The sequence below is a fragment of the Corvus brachyrhynchos genome, unplaced genomic scaffold, assembly GCF_000691975.1.
Source record: "Corvus brachyrhynchos isolate BGI_N302 unplaced genomic scaffold, ASM69197v1 scaffold90, whole genome shotgun sequence".
Classification (NCBI taxonomy): Eukaryota; Metazoa; Chordata; class Aves; order Passeriformes; family Corvidae; genus Corvus; species Corvus brachyrhynchos.
This window is the reverse complement of record NW_008236932.1, coordinates 6,989,609-7,007,507: the sequence shown is the minus strand read 5'-3', so window position 1 is coordinate 7,007,507 and position 17,899 is coordinate 6,989,609. Positions and strand designations below refer to the sequence as shown.

Genomic DNA, 17,899 nt, shown 5'->3' with positions numbered 1-17,899 from the left:
AGGACCACCTTCAGCACTTTGAGAGGAGAGCCTCTGAGAAGAGGCAGAAATGCTGAGGAGAGAGGGGCCAGGAAACAGGCAGCCATCAGAACAGGGAAGAAAGGTGGCATCTCCTTTCCTTCCACCTGCTGAGCCTCCTTCTACGTTTCTGGTTAGGCCAGGGTTGCTGGAGGGCACAAAGCCACTAACTGTGCACTCTTCAGGTGGGGGTTTGTGCAAGGCATGAAGCCTCCACTGTTTATTTGGGAAGCTTGGCTGGGACTTTATGTTTTCTTCCACTCATCAGGCAAGTGAGCTGGAGGGGCAGCGTTGGGAGGTGCAGTGGCTGCTGGCGCAACGGGAAAACTTCTGGCAGAGGTAGCGAGGGAGCAGGATGCAAAGTCCCTCCTATGGGTGTTCTGGTGTGCTTTGGAATTGGGAACGGTCTCCTTCCTTTACCAACTCCAATCCACACTGCCTTTGGAATACTGCCCACTGGCCACTTTTTGCCCAGCTGTGGGCTTCTGCATGAGGAAGAAAGTGCAATTGCCTTTTCAGCCAAAACCCAAGAGCAGAAGAGCAGGACAGCCAAACCATCCTGTGGAGATACAGGCTTTCAGCTGTGCACATGGAGGCTTTTGGTTCCTGCCCGGTGCAGCCAGCACGTCTCCTCCGGGACTGCTCCCACTTCCCAGGTGGCCATGGGTAATAGGTACGAGGCTCTGCAAGCAGAACCAAAGAAGGTAGGCACGTCTGCTGGCAGTCTAGGAGAGAGGACAGCAAGCAGTCTGGGAGTGTTACAGGAGTTATTCTAGTTTAGGCAGTTTGATTCGTTCTAATTGGGGTTGTACGGGTGTTAGGTAGGGTGGTTGAATGTTGTGATTTGGGTTGTATGGAGTTGTGCGGTTTGGAGTGTTGAATGGAGTTGGAAGCCCTTTCATTTAAAAGGACTGCAGTTGATATAAAGAGGCCAGGAGGTGGTGATATAGAGTATGGAAGGTCCCTAAGCCCCATCGGGATGACATCAGCCTTGAGAGAAGAGGGAGCTGCACCCACCAATCACCAGCCTCCCTCCAAGCCAGAGCTCGCACCAATCACTCGACGCACTGTGAGGGGAGAGGGAGAGACCTAGGGGCGACCCAATCATCTCCTGAGAAGCAGGAAATCTAAGCCAGTGAACTAAGTTGCTAAGCAGCAACCCTGTGGACTAACCAATTAGAAAGACTGAAAGAGAGCATAAAAGGCAGTGTTCCCCTGAGAACACGTCCTCCTGTGCCTTTGAGGCTCTCACAGGGAAGCTCTCCTGTAACTGGAGCCTGCCACAGCGAGGTCCTCCCACCTCTGGGTGAGGAGGAGAGGGCTACTCCCCCTCCTGGTTCTTCCACCTGGTCTTTTTTTTTGTTCTCTTTTCTTTTAATAAATTACCAGTTAATCATCTCTGTGGAGAACTGGCCCTCATTTATTACAGGAGGTCCCTGGACTGTGTGGCAGAGAACTTCCTGACACAGCTGGTGAGGGAGGCAATGAGGGAAAGCACCCTCTGCACCTGCTCTTTGTCAACAGAGGAAGACTGGTGGGTGACACCACGCTTGGGGGCCGTCTGGGGCTCAGCAATCATGAAAAATCTCTGTGCTTGGCTGGGTTTGTCCCTGTTTGTGTGCCTTCTGTTGTCCCTGTGCTCGGCGGCTGCTGCCCAGGCCTGTGTAGCTGGCACAGCTGAAGTGGGGGAGAGCCCCATGTGTCTGCCCTTTGAGGTGGCTGCTCACGGCAGCCTTTTCAATCTGGAAGCTCAGTCTGGAGAGCGAGTTCCCCCACGTGCTTGGTCCCGGAGGCCAGGGCCTGTCATCTGCAGTCCCAGGTGGCACTGAGGGCTGCCTGGTGCCTCAGGCTGGTGTGACCCTACTGCAAACAACAGGAGACAGTGGCAGGTGGTTGTTTCCAAAGTCATGTCCTTCAGGGGCGGTGTGCCGTGTGCGTCCTTTGTCCAGCCCAGCCCCAGACTTAGGGATCCGATGCAGGCGCTGCTGCTGCTGCCACTGAAGTCAGCGAGGATTTGGTGGTTGCCTTCCATCCCAGCAGTCGTGGTCACTCATGAAGCCGGGTGCTGACGGAGCCCTGCAGATCTCTGGGCGGCATGGCTGCGAGGGAGCTGCCCCTTGTTGTTATCCTCCATCAGGGAAAGCTGTGCCAGCCAGGCGTGTGTCAAGCCAGCAAACAGGGAGTGCGCGAGTCTCTTCCATCTGTGTCTGCTGAGAGTTTTGACCTTTGAGATCAAGTGGCACAAAGCCAATTGCTTTTGGTGCTTCTGTGTATCTCTGTGTTAGGCAATGCTGCTAAATCAGCCTGTAGCACAGCAGCAGGGAAAAAAGCCTCTCAGCTCTGCAGGTGCAATAAGCTGCCATTGATCCTGAGCAGTATCTTTTTACAAAGGAGGCAAAAACTGGTTAAAAAGTGAGATAACAGAATAATGGTTCCAAACATTGGAACAATTGTGGTTTCTCTGTTTTTCTAAGCTTACCTTCCCATAGCCTGTCCACCTGGTACGTCCCTCATAGCTCCCATTTTTGATGGGGCTGGCCTGTTTTGCATTAATGGTTTCCTCTCACCGCCATCTACTAAGTTCTAAGTTCCGCATGCTGTTCAAACTGTTTTTTCTTGCTTTCTTTACATCCATTATGGCCAGTTCCCTACAGCTCACCGATGTGTCCAGGGAAGAAATGTAGAAAATTATTATGTGCCACTATATTAAAGGAATATAAGAAGAATATTTATAAGGAGACTTAATTGTCTTTCAGGTAAATTTACATTGAGACTTAAGCACTTTAAATGCAGACAGTATTAAGAGCTATTGAGTTGGTGAATGACTCTCTGATGCTTTAATTATGTGACATAATGGTCAATGTAAAAATTTGCCACAGGAGAGCTTCACATCAAGTAGCAGAATAGTCAGTTGTGTCTGCCTGTTAGAAATATATGAGAGTATGAGACAAGGACCTCTTTGTACCTGTGAAAAATTCTGTACAGAAAGTGGAGCAGTTCCAGCAGATGTTTTTAGCCAGCTTTGCCTGGAAGTCTAGAAAACACCCTTGGAGGTACATTCTTATTCATCTCACTGACTGGTAGGAATGTAGTTCAACTGCAAAATGCAATGCCTATGCTTCAAAAACCACTGGCAAAGTAGTCTCTTGAAAAAATATATTGGAATTTGTTTCTCCTTTTTTTTGTTTTTTTTTTTTGGAGCTGTCCCTTGGTCCAGTGAATCTGTGTGCTCTTTGTAAATGTGAAAGAAGAGATCGGACCCTGGGTTCTAAGGCAGAGTCTGTTTATTTCAGTTTGAGCTGGGTGCCACCTGAGAGGGACCCTGACCAAAGAAATCCCTGGGTCTTTATACCCTTACAGTCTGTGCACCCGACTTTCACGCACTCGTCATGTGCCCTGCACATGCCTCTTAGTCCTACAGTGATTTATGGTCTGGGGTCTGCTAACACCTCATTGGATTCTCCATGTTCATGTGCCATTAACTGCTCTTATCTTCCAGCTTGGGGCAGTCTTGGGCCCCTCCAGGGTCTCAGGCCTTATCTGAAGATAATCAGTCTTTCTCCGTTTCCTCCCCTGCTTAGCCATTATGCTAACAGAGTTCATTTAAAGTTCACCTACACTAAGTTTTGAGCAGGGCCCTCTCATGCTAAGCTGAAAGCAAGTTACAATTAAACTTAAACCTACACAATTAATTTCTAATATTCTATAAGTAAACTTATTTAAATCCCCAACAATAAACTCCTAGTTTACATCTAGCACCTGGTTTACAGTGCAAGTTCTGCCTATCTCAAGGCCACACAAGTCATCTCAGCACCCTTGTTTGTTGGCTTAATCCCTTTTAATAGGTTCTTGGTGCTTCTATTTGAGTCAGTCCGGTGTATGTCATTAATGTTACTCTATACTCTGCTGTGATACCCCCACATTGTAACCAATCACATACCCATCCACAAAGTAAGAATCAGAAGGGGAAATCTTGTACTCTCTCAAGAATCTTTCTCCAAGTCTTAGGGGATGACTTGATGCACCCAACTGGAAAGTCACTGTGGTCTGATGGACAGTTACAAGCTGGTAAGTCAAGGGGAAGAGGGGAGCATGTGTGCAAAACATGAAGTTGGCTGATATGTGAAATTTGGATAGGGTAAATTCACCAAATCCCTTGTACCCAGCTTGACACCAGAAGTTCAAGCCAATCCTGCCTCTGTACATCTTACCTAAGGACTAGGGACCTTTCTGGCGGGTCAAAATATCGCTGTTTTGAAGCATTTGACTATGATATTTTTAAGAGGTCATACCACACTACAGACTGAATGAGAGGGTGAAGTGAACAAAAGTAAGTAAGCCCTGCTTGTATATAATAGGTAGTAATTTATAATTATGCAGTGAAATTATTAAATTAAATACAAATTGAATAAGTCTCATGTATATCCAGGCGGGTTGTAAAAATGTGGTTTACAATGCATAGTATGCTCCTCAAACCTACACTTCATGATAATTGCTGTATGGCTGCCTCTGATAGCATTAAACACTTCAAAATATATGTATATTTTGCATATGGGCAAAAACTGACCATCATACCAGGCAACGAAAGAGCAATAGCATGCCTTATATCTTACAAGTGTCAACAAAACTTTTGACTAGATTATTTCTACTAGCTGACTTTTGCATTCAAATAGGAGTCTGTCTTAATTATCCTAGTTAAGCACACTGGATTACAACTTCCATTGTTGCAACTGCCTAGCATTTTTGTTTCAGACACAATGAAATGTACATGGAATACTACAATAAGTTACCACTTTTCTATGAGTAGCTCTTGGAAAATATAAAAAAAATCTAAGATGGCAATACCTAATGCATTACAATATGTATGTAGACATTATATCTACATGATTAGGAAAAAAGAAAACCCTGCATATGAAACAACAGATTTCATTACTGCAGTCTATACCTGCTTTGGACAGTATATACACTTCTACAGCCTGTGAAGGCAGAGGTTACTGTGTGATATTCACACACATAACTGTGGTAAAACAGTATTGCTGTATTATATATAGTTAGAACTAGACACAGTTCTACACAGCACATCACATTTTGGGCTCCAGGAGATTGAATTTTGGGTTTCTGTAATACATCACTGATGAATGAAGATTTGTCCCGTCTTAAGCAGCTTCTTCAGCGGAGCAATCAATGCCTGCATAAGTAAATTTCTCGTATAGGGTAGTATTCACATAGGTCTGGGAAAGAAATAAACAGAGAAGGTGTGATGCAAGGTGCATTACCTCAAGGACCCTAAATAATACTGAAATTATTCATAGCCTAATTATTTATATATATATATAAATATAAAACAGAATTTTATTCTTACCTTCCTGTCTTCTAACATCCTGTTCAGTGACACCAGTATCTGAGCAAATGATGGTCTTTCATATGGTTTCTCTTTCCAGCACTGTCTCATCAGGTCATACCTTTAAAAATCAAACACCAGCATTTGATAGTTTAGATACATAGGTTAAAGTTAAAAATTTATGGTATTAAAGATTGTGCACATTCCACTTTCAGAGGAAAATGGATTTATACATAGCTGAAATTACAATAGTTAGTTCCTGCCTGAAAAGAAATTTTTTTACTCGAATAATCAAAAATCTCCCTTTGAGCTAAAACCCTGGCATGTTGTGTAAAGAGCAGGGTAACTGGCTAGAACAGAGAGCCTGGGAAAGTATTCATGGCAAATTAACAGTGCATGCTGTGCACAAAAGGACTTGTATACTTTTTAATTTTTTAATGTACTTTTTATATTTTGTGCTCCTTTTGAATTCTTAAATGTAGTTTTTATATTTAAAAAAAATTGTTTATTAGTTTCTTGTAGAAATCATGTATTTTCTATAGCTGATGTTATGTTATTCTGTTTCTTTTTGGTTTTTTTCTGAGGCAATACTCACACTTCATCATCACAGTTGAGAGGCTTTTCCAGTCGGTAGCCTTGAGGGAGTTTTTCATATAGTTCTGCACATGTCATTCCGCAATATGGTGTTCCGCCTTAAGTTTAACCATTGTCATGAACAGAAGAGGGTTTTAATAAAATAAAGTTTAATTTCATAGTAGACATGGAAAGGTGTGACTGACATAGTAACAGCTAAATTAATCCAAAATTAGGGAATATTTTGCAGCTACATTTTTATTGTTAATCCTTCCTTACTGCTTGATGCACAATATTGAAGAGAAAAATAAAACTAATTGTCAATATTCTCATTTGTGGGGCTGGCCTAAATTTCTCTACAAGTCTGAGGGCCTGGATCTGATTGTATTTGAAGTGTTTTATCAACAGCATTGATGTCACTAGGCAAGTCATTCCTTCATTAGCATCATAATAATATCTGGTATGGACTCATGGAGCTCTTACTATCAGCTGGTTTTGCCCCTTTCTGCAGATATTTGGTTGCTTAGAGTCTTGATTTTCCACACGGCATCCATATCTAATGCAAATCCATTTAGTAAAGAAAGCCAGGAATAAATCAGAAATCCAGAGCTCATGATCAGTCCAGTAGGCCATGTGCACCTCAGTCAGTAGCATCTCCTGGCCAGCATGGGTACATCTCCAGGGCAAATCACAAGGGAGATGTAACACAGCGATTTTGAGTGGTGAGAGGCTGTATCACAATCATGATGGATAGAGGTGCCTGCAGAGATGCACTCTAAATTTTATTTGAAGGTTAATGTTCAAAAATTTTCTTCATGAATATTTGGAGTAGGAGCTAATTACTCCCCTACCCTGCAATATCACTAAAATGTAAGTCTTGATTTAAAATGCAGGAAAGCTGGGGAAAAGCCACCCACCAAAATCAAAACGTTGTATTCAGGCTATAATATCATATGATATCCTGGAGTTTATATTTAGGTATGGCCTCGGTTTTATAGTGTAATGAAAACATGATCATTATGGTTCTTTCTCATTTAAAATGGTACCTGAATTGAAAATCTGACAATTTTATTTCCAAGCATACTGAACCTAAATAAAATGTATTGAATAAAACAGAAAGAAAATTGAAATAATACTGCTATTTTGAAGCAATATATTTTAAAAGACTGAGTGAATGGAGCTGCCTTGGCTCAGATTGTTTATTTGTGGAGTACAAAGTTCAGATACTTACCTAAACTAACAATTTCCCATAAGAGGACGCCATATGACCATCTGCAACAGAGGGATATTATGAAGTGCAACAAGAATGCAATAAGAATTAGTATTTTTAAATGGTAGATAGTTTTGCTAGTATTCAGGGAACACAGAGAAGTGTGATATGTTTTTCTGTATTTTTTATAAAATTTTGTATAATGCTGGGGTTTGTAGAATCAGAAAGCAGGAAAAGTAGCAAAATTAATTCACTCTGAGTCAACCAAAGACCTTTATCAGATTTCAGCAAATACCGTAGTTATAGAATTGCTTTTCCAAATACAATTTCTAGTTTCCTAAATAAAATACCAATTTCCTCTGGGTTTCCCAAAGATTCATCAGGTCTCCTGTTTTGAAAGAGAAATACAGCTAAAGTAGTGGGGCACATCTAAGTAGGTTGAGAACACAGAACTTGATCAGACCCTGATGAAGAAATAAAAGTAACTTTTTTGTTATGGGTTTTATTTTTTGCTTCCATTGCTCACTCATGCTGACATGACTACTGAGTCTTGTGAATTAAGGGTGGATGTCTCATGCTAGCTGCCAAACTTTCCTTGATATGGAAAAATATTTCTTTGTTTAAAAAATGCCACTTGAACACATACTTACACATCACTATTTGTGGTGTAAACACTGTAATTTAAAGATTCAATTGCCATCCATCGCACTGGAAGCCGTCCCTGGAAATTATTTAATGAAAGTTTTATTTTTCAGTTCTTGGTATAGCACTATTGCAATATCTATGCCAACAATCGTTCTGTGTTACTTTAATGAAAACTGACTTTATTCAAGTAAACTTTATCAAGTAAATAAACTTATTAAACTTGTGCATTTTTACAGAAGAAATTCTTTACTGTGAGAGTGGTGAGACACTCGAACACGTTGGCCAGAGAAGTTGTGGATGTAGGACTGTTCAAGGCCAAGCTGGATGGGGCTCTGAATAACCTGGTGTAGTGAAAGGTGGGGTTGGAACTAGATAGTCTTTGAGGTCCCTTTCAAAACAAGTCATTCCATGAGCCTAAGATTATATGATTTGCTTCCCAAGGGAACAGTTCACATGAAAGCTAATAAAAAAATTATCTAATCAGCATCAAGGTGAAATGTAAATAATACTTAAGACAATGCCTCTGACCATCTTGTTGCCTTGACAACACAGTGCTATTTCTGGTCTATAGCTACATGATGTTTGTTACATATCTTTCTATTTCAGATCTTCCAAAGCATTAATTCTGGACACATCCTGATGTACCTCTGGTTACCATATTGCTAACTTTGGCCTTGTTCAATAGAATTAGACCAGCTTGACTCATCTAGTTTACTGTCATCCATATTCATATAATTTTAAATTACATTGTATATTATAAACATGGTATAGAATTTATTTACAAGTAGATGTATTTATGTGTATATTAATAAACATGTGCATATTTTACATGTTAACTGTAGCATTTAAATAATTAGTTCTGTAATACCTGTAAATTTGCATTTTTGTTCATATGAAAACACAGATTAAGAAATAAGAAAACAAAATTAAGAAAACAGACTGTATCAATTTGGTTTGGTCCTTACCATGGTCTTCTTAACATAAACTTCTTGACCTCTTGACAAGCCAAAGTCAGCTATTTTTGCAACATAATTTTCTCCAACCAAGATGTTTCTTGCTGCCAAATCTCGATGAATAAACTAAAATAATCATAATAGTAATAATAATAATAACAACCACAACAGTAATAATAATGATGTAATAAAATAAGGAAGTCAGTATAATTGAGTTTTACATGTATTACTTTACTGCTTTATTGAAAATTGCAAACATTTGGAGTAAGAACACAAAACAAAGAAAATGGTGTGGTATGTCACTACCAAGAACATCTTAAACTTTATCTGAAAATGAAAGCAGTTAACTACCATGTTGTTTTAAGTTTTAATGCCTCTTCCATGATTCCTCATGATGTAGTATTTGATAGGTTTAAGTGGAGACAACAAAATAAATCTCATTCAGTGTGTGCTATAGAAGCTAAAATTAAAAATTAATTTAATTAAAGGGCATATTCCCTGGAAAATTATTTGCCATGCTTTCAGTGGATAGAGAGTTGAAGACTGACCTGTTTTTGGCTCAAGTAGTCCATCCCTCTGGCAACATCTGCTGCAAAATGCAGAAGCTGCTGTGAGGAAAGTGTAGATGCGGTGCTGTTGGCAATAGCAAATGCCGGGTCTGTCTCTAGTACTCTGCTTTTCCGAAGGAAGTCCAGTAAATTTCCATGGGGGGCATATTCAATAGCAAGATAAAGATATCCTAACAAAACATCAGATAGTGAGCATATCACAAAGTAAGAGATGGTCAGTAATAGTCTTTGGAAATTTACACTGAAATTTACACGGAAAGGAAATAAACATAAAACAGACTGGAGGGAAATGTCAAACAGGCTAATTTCTAGGAGTAGAGAAGAATTTAGAGCTAGTACTGAACATCATTTCTGAAGCATTAATGTGGGCTTGTAGATCCAAACACAAGTTTATCTGACCTTTTAACAAATGTTGTACACAGACCTGGTAGTGTTTCTCTGGACTGTATGGGCTATATTGTGAGAGGGGCTTTTTTAAACTAATTTTTAAAGTGCGTGTATTCAATAGTACCTTACCCCTATGTTCACATGCTCCCAAAAGATTTATGATGTTGGGATGATGACCAAGTTTACAAAGAACTTCAAGTTCTCCGGCAAAATCTCTGTGATCATCTTTTGAGGCATACTCTGAAAATCAAAACAGCACTCATTGATGTTTTCCTCTGAACTGAGTTTATAACAATATTATTTTTAAATATGAGGAGTCTGAGTTGCTTGGGCCACTACTATTTCAACCCCAGTAGAAAGAGGAAAACTGTAAGGTACGTTAGTGTTTACAGAAAAAGGTAGGATTTTTCAATAAGAGGGAAAAAAATAGAGAAACAAATGTCTGCAGAAGCTATCTTCAGAGAAAGGAAGCATCTTAACACACCCTGTCACTCTCCTTCTTACTTGAGAGTGTAAAATGTTGTAGCAGATCTTATGAGAAGAAGCTGCTTAAAAATCCTTCCCTATGTTTGCTGTTGATTATTTCTGCCTGTATGCAGACCTTGGCTATTTTTAAATTAATCATCCCACTTAAAAGTGTTTTTCAATTTGCCTAAATAATGATCTAGTGAATTACAATAAAACATGTACATTCTTGCAGTATTGTACATATTGTAGCTCTCTCTGGAAGGTATCTATCATGCCCAATGAATAAAAAGAAGATTAATGATCCCCATGGTATGTGTATATACAGATGCATGGATGCAGTTGTCTCTGAATGGCTGAAGTAAACAAGATGAACAAATGCTATGCACCAAGACTAGTTCTCTGCTCCTCTTTATTCAATGCATCTTGCTTTACAGATGAACTCACATGAAGCTCATACTGATCTATGAATTGAAAAATACATGATACTTAATGATATCAGCTACTGAGGAGAAATAGAAACTAACTTTGCCCAGCAGAAGTACAGTCGTTGACAAATCTTGGCCTAGTGACACCTGATACAATTTAACTAGTAATTTTGAATATTTATTGTAGCTTTAGAAGAGGGTTACTAAGCATTTTGTACGACAGAGAAACACTAGAATACACAATCAAGAAAATTCTTTAGTCACAGAATCCCTGGTCTTTACTACCTTTCATCCTTTTTATTGCAGCATCCATGCGTAAGCCATCTTTCTTAATGCGTGCTTTCAGGACTTGCCCAAAGTTACCTTCCCCAATCACATCTTGAAATTTTATGTCATTCCACTCAAGAACTGGATAAATAGTAGGATCTGGACTGGTTTTTGCTTTCCTGCTCAGAGTGAGAGTACCGGAATTAAACTGCAGAGCTGGCTCTTCCCTCTGCAACAGAGTTAAGAAAATGACATTAACTGTGATTTCTACTTCACTGAGCAATGCTCTGATTACATTTCCCAAATACCTGTGCTCACTCATCTACACACACACACACAGAGAACCCAATCCATCTCTTACATACACAAGAGTACTCTAGACAGTTACACTACTTCAGACACTAATTGCAACAAGGAGTTCTGCCCAGATCCACAAAATTAATCAGGCTTCTAATTTGTGTGTAAGTACCTTTTAGATCTGGGCCTCCTGAACAGTCTTATAATCCTTTTGAAGATAAAGGACATGGGCAAAAAATAATGTGATAAAACTGATCTCAAGAGCAGTTTTAAGTCTCAGGTTTGAGATTTATCTCATATTAGGCTTAATTAAATCTTGTGTTGGTGAGGTGAGGCAAGAAGAAGCAAGGAAATAAAAAGAGAACGGAAATTATCTTCCTCCATACCTAAGGAGACATTTCTTCAGTTACACATTCTCATGAAATACTGCTATGGGAAAAGTTTTAGGACTAGGAGACAAAGCTATTCTGTGTGCCCTGCAGACTGATCATATCATTGGGTGAGCCCCTTGCCCCTGTTTATGAAACAACCTATTCAGATACATATGAAGGAACTCTTTGGGCCAGCTTCATTCTGCTCTATGGGTTCCCCTCTGAAGGCAGAGAAAAGCACCAGAAAGCAGAGTGACTAAGAGACTGCAGCAGGATACAAATATATACATGTGTATAGAGAGATACCTCCATGTAATGTTAAAACCTTCAGCAATTTCCTCACAGCCAAAACTATAATGTTGCCATTGATAGGTCCCTGATGTGCTGTCCCCAGGTTGAAAATGGATGAACATGTATCAGCTGTTGTTGATGCTCACAAGCAACATTAAATATTTGGTAGTTTTCAAAATCAGGCACGACTTCATAGAGGCAGAACAGGCTCCTCTATTCTGTCTGGCTTGGTACTTGTCATACACAAGAGTGACAAGGCAGAAGAAGGAGCATAGCAAATGGTTTGCAACTTTTTTCAAGTCAAGCTTTCTACCTCCTAGCCTGTAACTGTGATTGCTTTAGCTTTCAGGTCACTAGTAGAGAAGCTTTACAACAGTGCTAACTGCACACATAAAGAGAAGACAGTGTTTAGGAAAGCCAGGAAAAAGAAATTGGAAGAAAAACCAGGAAAATATGAGCTAAAGTTAACAACCAAACTGACACAAGAAAGCTGGTAACCCACCACCACATTTTGGAAAGCCTGAGCCATTCGACGCTGGAAGTTGGCTCGCTTTAACTGCAGCATGATGAGAAAGGCTAGGAGAATTGTTACACAGGTCATCCCTGCAGAGCCAAGGATAGCAATAAGCAGCATTTTGCCTCCTTTTGATTCATATGGAGCTGTTGAGGAAGGACATAAGAATTCATCATTATTTTCAGCATATTCTGAGTTTAGCAATACATTAGCAATGTGTAACTGAATACTCTGGTCTTGTAAACTGTTTAAAGATGTGAGGATACATCCCTTTGTTTTCCAAAAATGTCAGAAACATTGGATGCTCTGAATTTCAGATGTATGAGCACCTGCATATTCTGTTGAATTCAGTCAGAGCAGAGATGAGGTCACATTCTGTTAGTGATCTAATAGTCTTGCTATATGCAGCTCCTTTAATTTTTGAGTCTCTGGTCCCTGTCTGGTGGATATGCACAAATGGTGCATGTTGTCACTTCATCAATACCATGCAGTGAACTAAGAATTAAATATTGGTGGTGGTGTGTTTTGTGTTAAAATTAAGAGCAAAAGAAAACTCAGATTCAAAAATTAGTATTATGACTGTGTCTTAGCTAACTAGTTTATACAGCCTGTCCTGGTTTGTGCAAATCCAGTATGGTGGATTAACTAACCTTTAGTTTCTGGAAGAGTCTTCAGTTCAAATGATGTGTTCGGGTTGCTCAAGCCAATGTTGTTCTGAGCATTAATCTGAACCTGGTACACAGTATCTGGCTCAAGGCCCTTGAGGTGATATTGAGTAATGCTGGTGTTCTTTATGATAATATCGATGTGGTTGTACTCAGCCTTGCCATAAATTTTGTAGCTGATGATGATGGAGGAGATGGAATGACCCTCAGCAGCTGTCCAAGAGATGACTGAGGATGTGTCTGTGGTATTAGAAAACCTGATGTTGTTTGGTGCAGGAGGGATTCCTGAGAACAAACACAAACACACAGGGCATTGGAGTGTACATCCACCTCTTTCTCCTCTCCACAGAGAACAAAACATTTTCCTCAGTCCTTTTGCTGTGCGAAACAGAATATGTAGATGAGCTATGGTTACTGAATGCAATAATTTTATGATCTTGATGTGCAGTATGATCCTTGTAGCAGCATTCCATACTTGCAGGAGCAGCTGGAGTGGCATGCAGTATACTGTCTTTGGATGAAGATACACATTCTCTGATCTGTAGGCAAGCACACCATATTTGCTTTCAGATTAATATTAATTTCGTTCTATACTGAATCATCATTCCCTTTTAATTCCCATATCCCACACTTTCACTGCTTCAGGGAGCAATTACCTGTCAGGCTGTTAGAGAGAAAGGAAATTGATACCAACATTTCCAAAAATCTAATCAGAAAACCACCAGAAGGGGGGAGTGCTACACTTGTGGACACAGCCATGAATACTAAGCTAAGTACCTTCTCCTGGAAAAGAGGACCCTTATGTGTTTCTCAGTGCAGTTTGGTGTCAGAGCTCAGGAAAATGGAGAGTCCCATGACAGCCCTTAATACTTCCACTAATACGTATAGGATTTCAGTGAGGGCCTCCTTACACGACCTATAAGGAGGAAGAAGCCCATCTTTCCAGTGTGTGGTAAGGGCAGTGTCACCCATCAGCCATTCAGATGGACAGCTGTTCAGATGGTAGTTCATTCAGATAGGGCATTTGTTGTGATGTTATGAAAGCACACTGCTCACACTCAGGGAATTCAAGGGCGGTCTTCAGTGTAGCACACTTAACTACTCTTTGCTCACGGGGGTTTTACCTTGCATTGTATCTTCTCTTCTTTAAGTGCTGACAATTTCTGTATTATCATAGCCAAACTGAGTAACAAAAGAGCTTGGAGTAGTGAACTCTGATGGCTCATCATTCTGAGAAGGAAAAAAATGCTACTTGTGTCAGAAGCACGAGTTGCACTGAAAAGAAGATGTAGATTCTCAAGCTTGTTTTTCTCCATTTAAAAAAAACCCAACACATTAATAGTTCCTGACAATTTCCAGTAGAAGAATTCCTTTGGAAGCTGAGCTTTCCAAATAATAGCAATAACAACCACAAGTGATCATCAGGAACTAAATGTTACCAAAATAAAGGATTACATTTAATGTAGTCATCAAGTGACAATTAGTCTGATCACTGGGGATAACACGAAGAATTAAACAGAAGGATGTGAATCAGCACTTACTGTCACTGAAAGTCCATGCATACAGATAGTTGCTCCATTCTCCTTGGGACCTGGTGTTCACCCGTACCCTGCACATGTACTGCTGTCTAGGCTCAAGATCCTTAATGATCAAGGTGGACATATTTCCTGGCACTTGAGTAATTCCTCTGTCCTCAGTGTTAAAGGATGCCATGACAAATTCAGTGATGTCATACTTTTTGGAAAGAGAGTGATACCTTCTGGTGGAGGAAGACCTTGGAAAAGCCACAGTGAAACAGGGAACAACATTTCATGTCTGGTATCTAAGCTAAAACAGGGTACCTGTTATTCCCAACCACTTGCCCCAGCTTGGGGTGACATAAGGTAATTCTCTCAGCCATCCCACATAATTTGGCAGAAGTTACATCTAAGAGGCGGTGATAGTCCCACAGTATCTTATCAACAGCTGATGTGGCAACAAAAGGGTGTCTTCAATGAGCTGGTGTTGCAGTTGCACTTCTTAGATGTGAGAAGCCAACTGGTGTTGTCTTGTTAGATAGGTCCTGGTGCAATCCTCATTTATTCTGTATGTCTGTATTCAGTTTGGGATCTATCCTCAGTGGACTAAAAACTTTCCTGCTTGTTAAAACATCTTCATTTTTAAAGTAAATTGATCTAACAGTAAAAGGAAGGACTGCAAAAAAGTGATTTTTATCTCCAAATCTGCTGCATAGCTAGCCAAAATATATAAATTTTTCTTACCCAGATCCCTCATCTCTAAATCAGGGAAAAGAATAGATCTGCCTTTTTCTGCTTCTCTTCACCTCTGTTTTATGATTTGGTTTTTTCCTTTCCTTTCCTTTCCTTTCTTTTCCTTTACTTCCTTTTTTTTTTTTTTTTTAATATCCCTTTGTCTGAGATTCTTCTGAAAGAGTCTACAAAGTTTTCAAGTGCAGCCTTCTTTGCTCAATTGAAAGTGTTCTGACAGAGATCAGGGAACAGACCACAGAGAAAAACAGCTGAAACACCCCATTTGTGAAAAGTCATGGTGGTGACTTACCAAGCGCAGCTGTTGTGAAGCTGGCCTGTGGTCCAGGATGGCCTTCCCCACCTTCCCCTTGCCGACTCAGCTGAACACAGAACTGATACTCCGTTTTGGGTTCCAGATTGTCCAGTCTTTTAGTTGTGTCTTTTACTGACAACAAAAGTCAAAAGAAAGTAAAACCATGGCCCATGTTGAAATATGTTATGGAAGAAAATGTTTGGAAAATACAAGGTAATATATTCAGGCTCCTTTTTTTGTTGTTGTTCTTGATTCACTAGGATAAACTAATTAGATGTATAAAAAAATTATTTTTGAGTTCCAACCCAGCCCAAAGGTTGCTTCATCTGCCCTTCTTTCAAGACAGAACTATACTGGTTACTTAGTGTTCTTTCTGTACACAGATTTTGGATTATACTGATTTAGTAACAGCTGTTGTTAAAGTTCCTGTTATGTTTCCTATAGTATTTTAGGCCATGCATAAAATTTGAAAGCACAGCTGGAGGAGGTCATCTACTTCATAAGCAGGTTTCATTTTGCCCATACTATTACTGATAAATATTTTGGTAAGTTACTTCGTTCACCAGGGGCACAATGAACACAACACAAGATGCTAGATGACCCAGCATGTCTCCGTACTGCCCACTGCTTTTGAAAACCTGTTTACATGGGAGTTTAAAACAGCTGGGCCCAATACTGAGTGCACTTAGTCCTAAGGAAGAAGGGGAAAACCTTTTGTTCCTAAACTGAATATACACTTTTGACTGCTGTTGGTGTAATACATCCATATGAGCATTATGTGTAGTGATAAACAGTCACACATTCAGTCACAAAAGGTTTAACTGCTATGCATTGTAAAGTCTTTTGAGGCTAATCAAGAACAGAAACACATGATGTTTCAGTTGGTGGGTGAAATTTGTCTTTAAGGGAATTAAAGAATGTCCTCTTACCTTCCACAGACATCCAGGACTGATAACGTTTTGCTGGCTTGTACAGAAGTTTTGTAGACACAACAGGTCCATCTCCATTGTGTAATTCAGCATTGATATCAATTATGAGAAAATTATGTCCTCTGTCTGTCAGCCTCGGGGCAAACTGTGGCACAGGAGGAACTGAACAAGAATGCAAGTATTAACCTTTTATATAACCTTTTAGCTTCGTGTATCAGTAAGACTCTGGTTATTCCTAGATCTGTAGGAAAATGGAAGATGCTCTTCAAAACTCTCACAAAATAGATAGGTCTTTACACACTAAAGCTGACAGTTAAGATATTAAAAAAAATTTTGGGTGTTCTTCTAAACCTTATTGTCACACTTATTCTTTCAATATACATAATTAGTATGGTACTTAAAATGGGTTTTTGTTCATATTCCAACTGTAAATATTTATTCAGGAATGTCCTGGGGTGATGTTATGAAGCCGCTTTATTCCTTACCCATCCGCTCCATGCCCAAGGCGCTGTTTCTTTGAGCTGGACCCGGGGCCGGGGCCACAGGACCGAGTGCGGGGCAGGTGAACGGCCGGGCCCAGCGGCTCGGGGGCTCTGGGGGCTCGGGAGGGAGTGCACCGGGAGCGCTGTGCTGCTCTTTGGGTTTCCTTTGTGTTCCAATGGGAAAAAGGTTCTGCTGGGCTTTTTTTCTTGTTCTTTTTCCCTTCCCTTGCCTCACTGTCTCCCTTCCCTCCTCGCCGGTCCAGGCAGCCTGCAGGTGGCCCCGGCGGGCCCGCCGGGGGGGGCCCCCAGCCAGTCCGAGCCCGCATGTCTGTTCCCTCTCCGGGAATTTGTTGTATTTTGAGGTTTGATTTTTTTCCTGTTCTACCCTGTTTTGTTTGGTGTTAATAAACTGTTTGGTTTTCCCACTTTCACCTGCTGTGACCAACTTGTTTTATTGGTAGAGGAAAAGGGGAGGCCCTTTTCCCTTTGGAGGAGACACTCACTCTGGGGGGTTTCCTCCTGAAGTTTTGTATCCAAAACCGAGACATAAATTTGGTGCCCAACTTAAGGGGCATGTGAAAGTGGAAAAAAACCCCAACATTCTGGTTTGAAGCATTTTGTACTGAAGTACAGCAGTAAGACCATGCTGTTCGATTTAATAATTTTTCTGTGGAACCTAACCATAAGTTCATGTCCACAGCTATGAGCAATCGGGTTCCTGGATCACACTTTTTATAAGTCAGGAATAAGAATCAGGACTGCCATTTTAATATGCCTGGTGTTAGTGATTTCTCGAAGTTTTACAAAAGTAATGGAAACCATTGAAAATGTGTATGTTATGTTGTTTTTCCATCCTGGCCTTGGTAGTTTTCTTTTGGAATGTATTAGTAATTACACCCAGTTTGTTAGGGGAAAAGCAGGGGATGATAATT

At 40.4% G+C, this 17,899-nt stretch overlaps 1 protein-coding gene across 1 annotated transcript in view; it reads right to left on the bottom strand.

Moving 5' to 3' along the window:
• Positions 1-3,284: 3,284 nt before the first annotated feature.
• Positions 3,285-17,899, bottom strand: part of TEK (TEK receptor tyrosine kinase) — a 50,499-nt gene continuing 35,884 nt past the window's right edge. The window contains 15 exon segments of the mRNA XM_017728365.1: positions 3,285-5,249; positions 5,381-5,480; positions 5,955-6,051; positions 7,164-7,204; positions 7,793-7,863; positions 8,753-8,866; positions 9,289-9,479; positions 9,826-9,936; positions 10,875-11,085; positions 12,318-12,475; positions 12,980-13,279; positions 14,536-14,683; positions 14,686-14,768; positions 15,554-15,688; positions 16,486-16,690. Coding sequence (XP_017583854.1) covers positions 5,175-5,249; positions 5,381-5,480; positions 5,955-6,051; positions 7,164-7,204; positions 7,793-7,863; positions 8,753-8,866; positions 9,289-9,479; positions 9,826-9,936; positions 10,875-11,085; positions 12,318-12,475; positions 12,980-13,279; positions 14,536-14,683; positions 14,686-14,768; positions 15,554-15,688; positions 16,486-16,690 — 2,040 coding nt within the window. The 3' untranslated portion in view covers positions 3,285-5,174.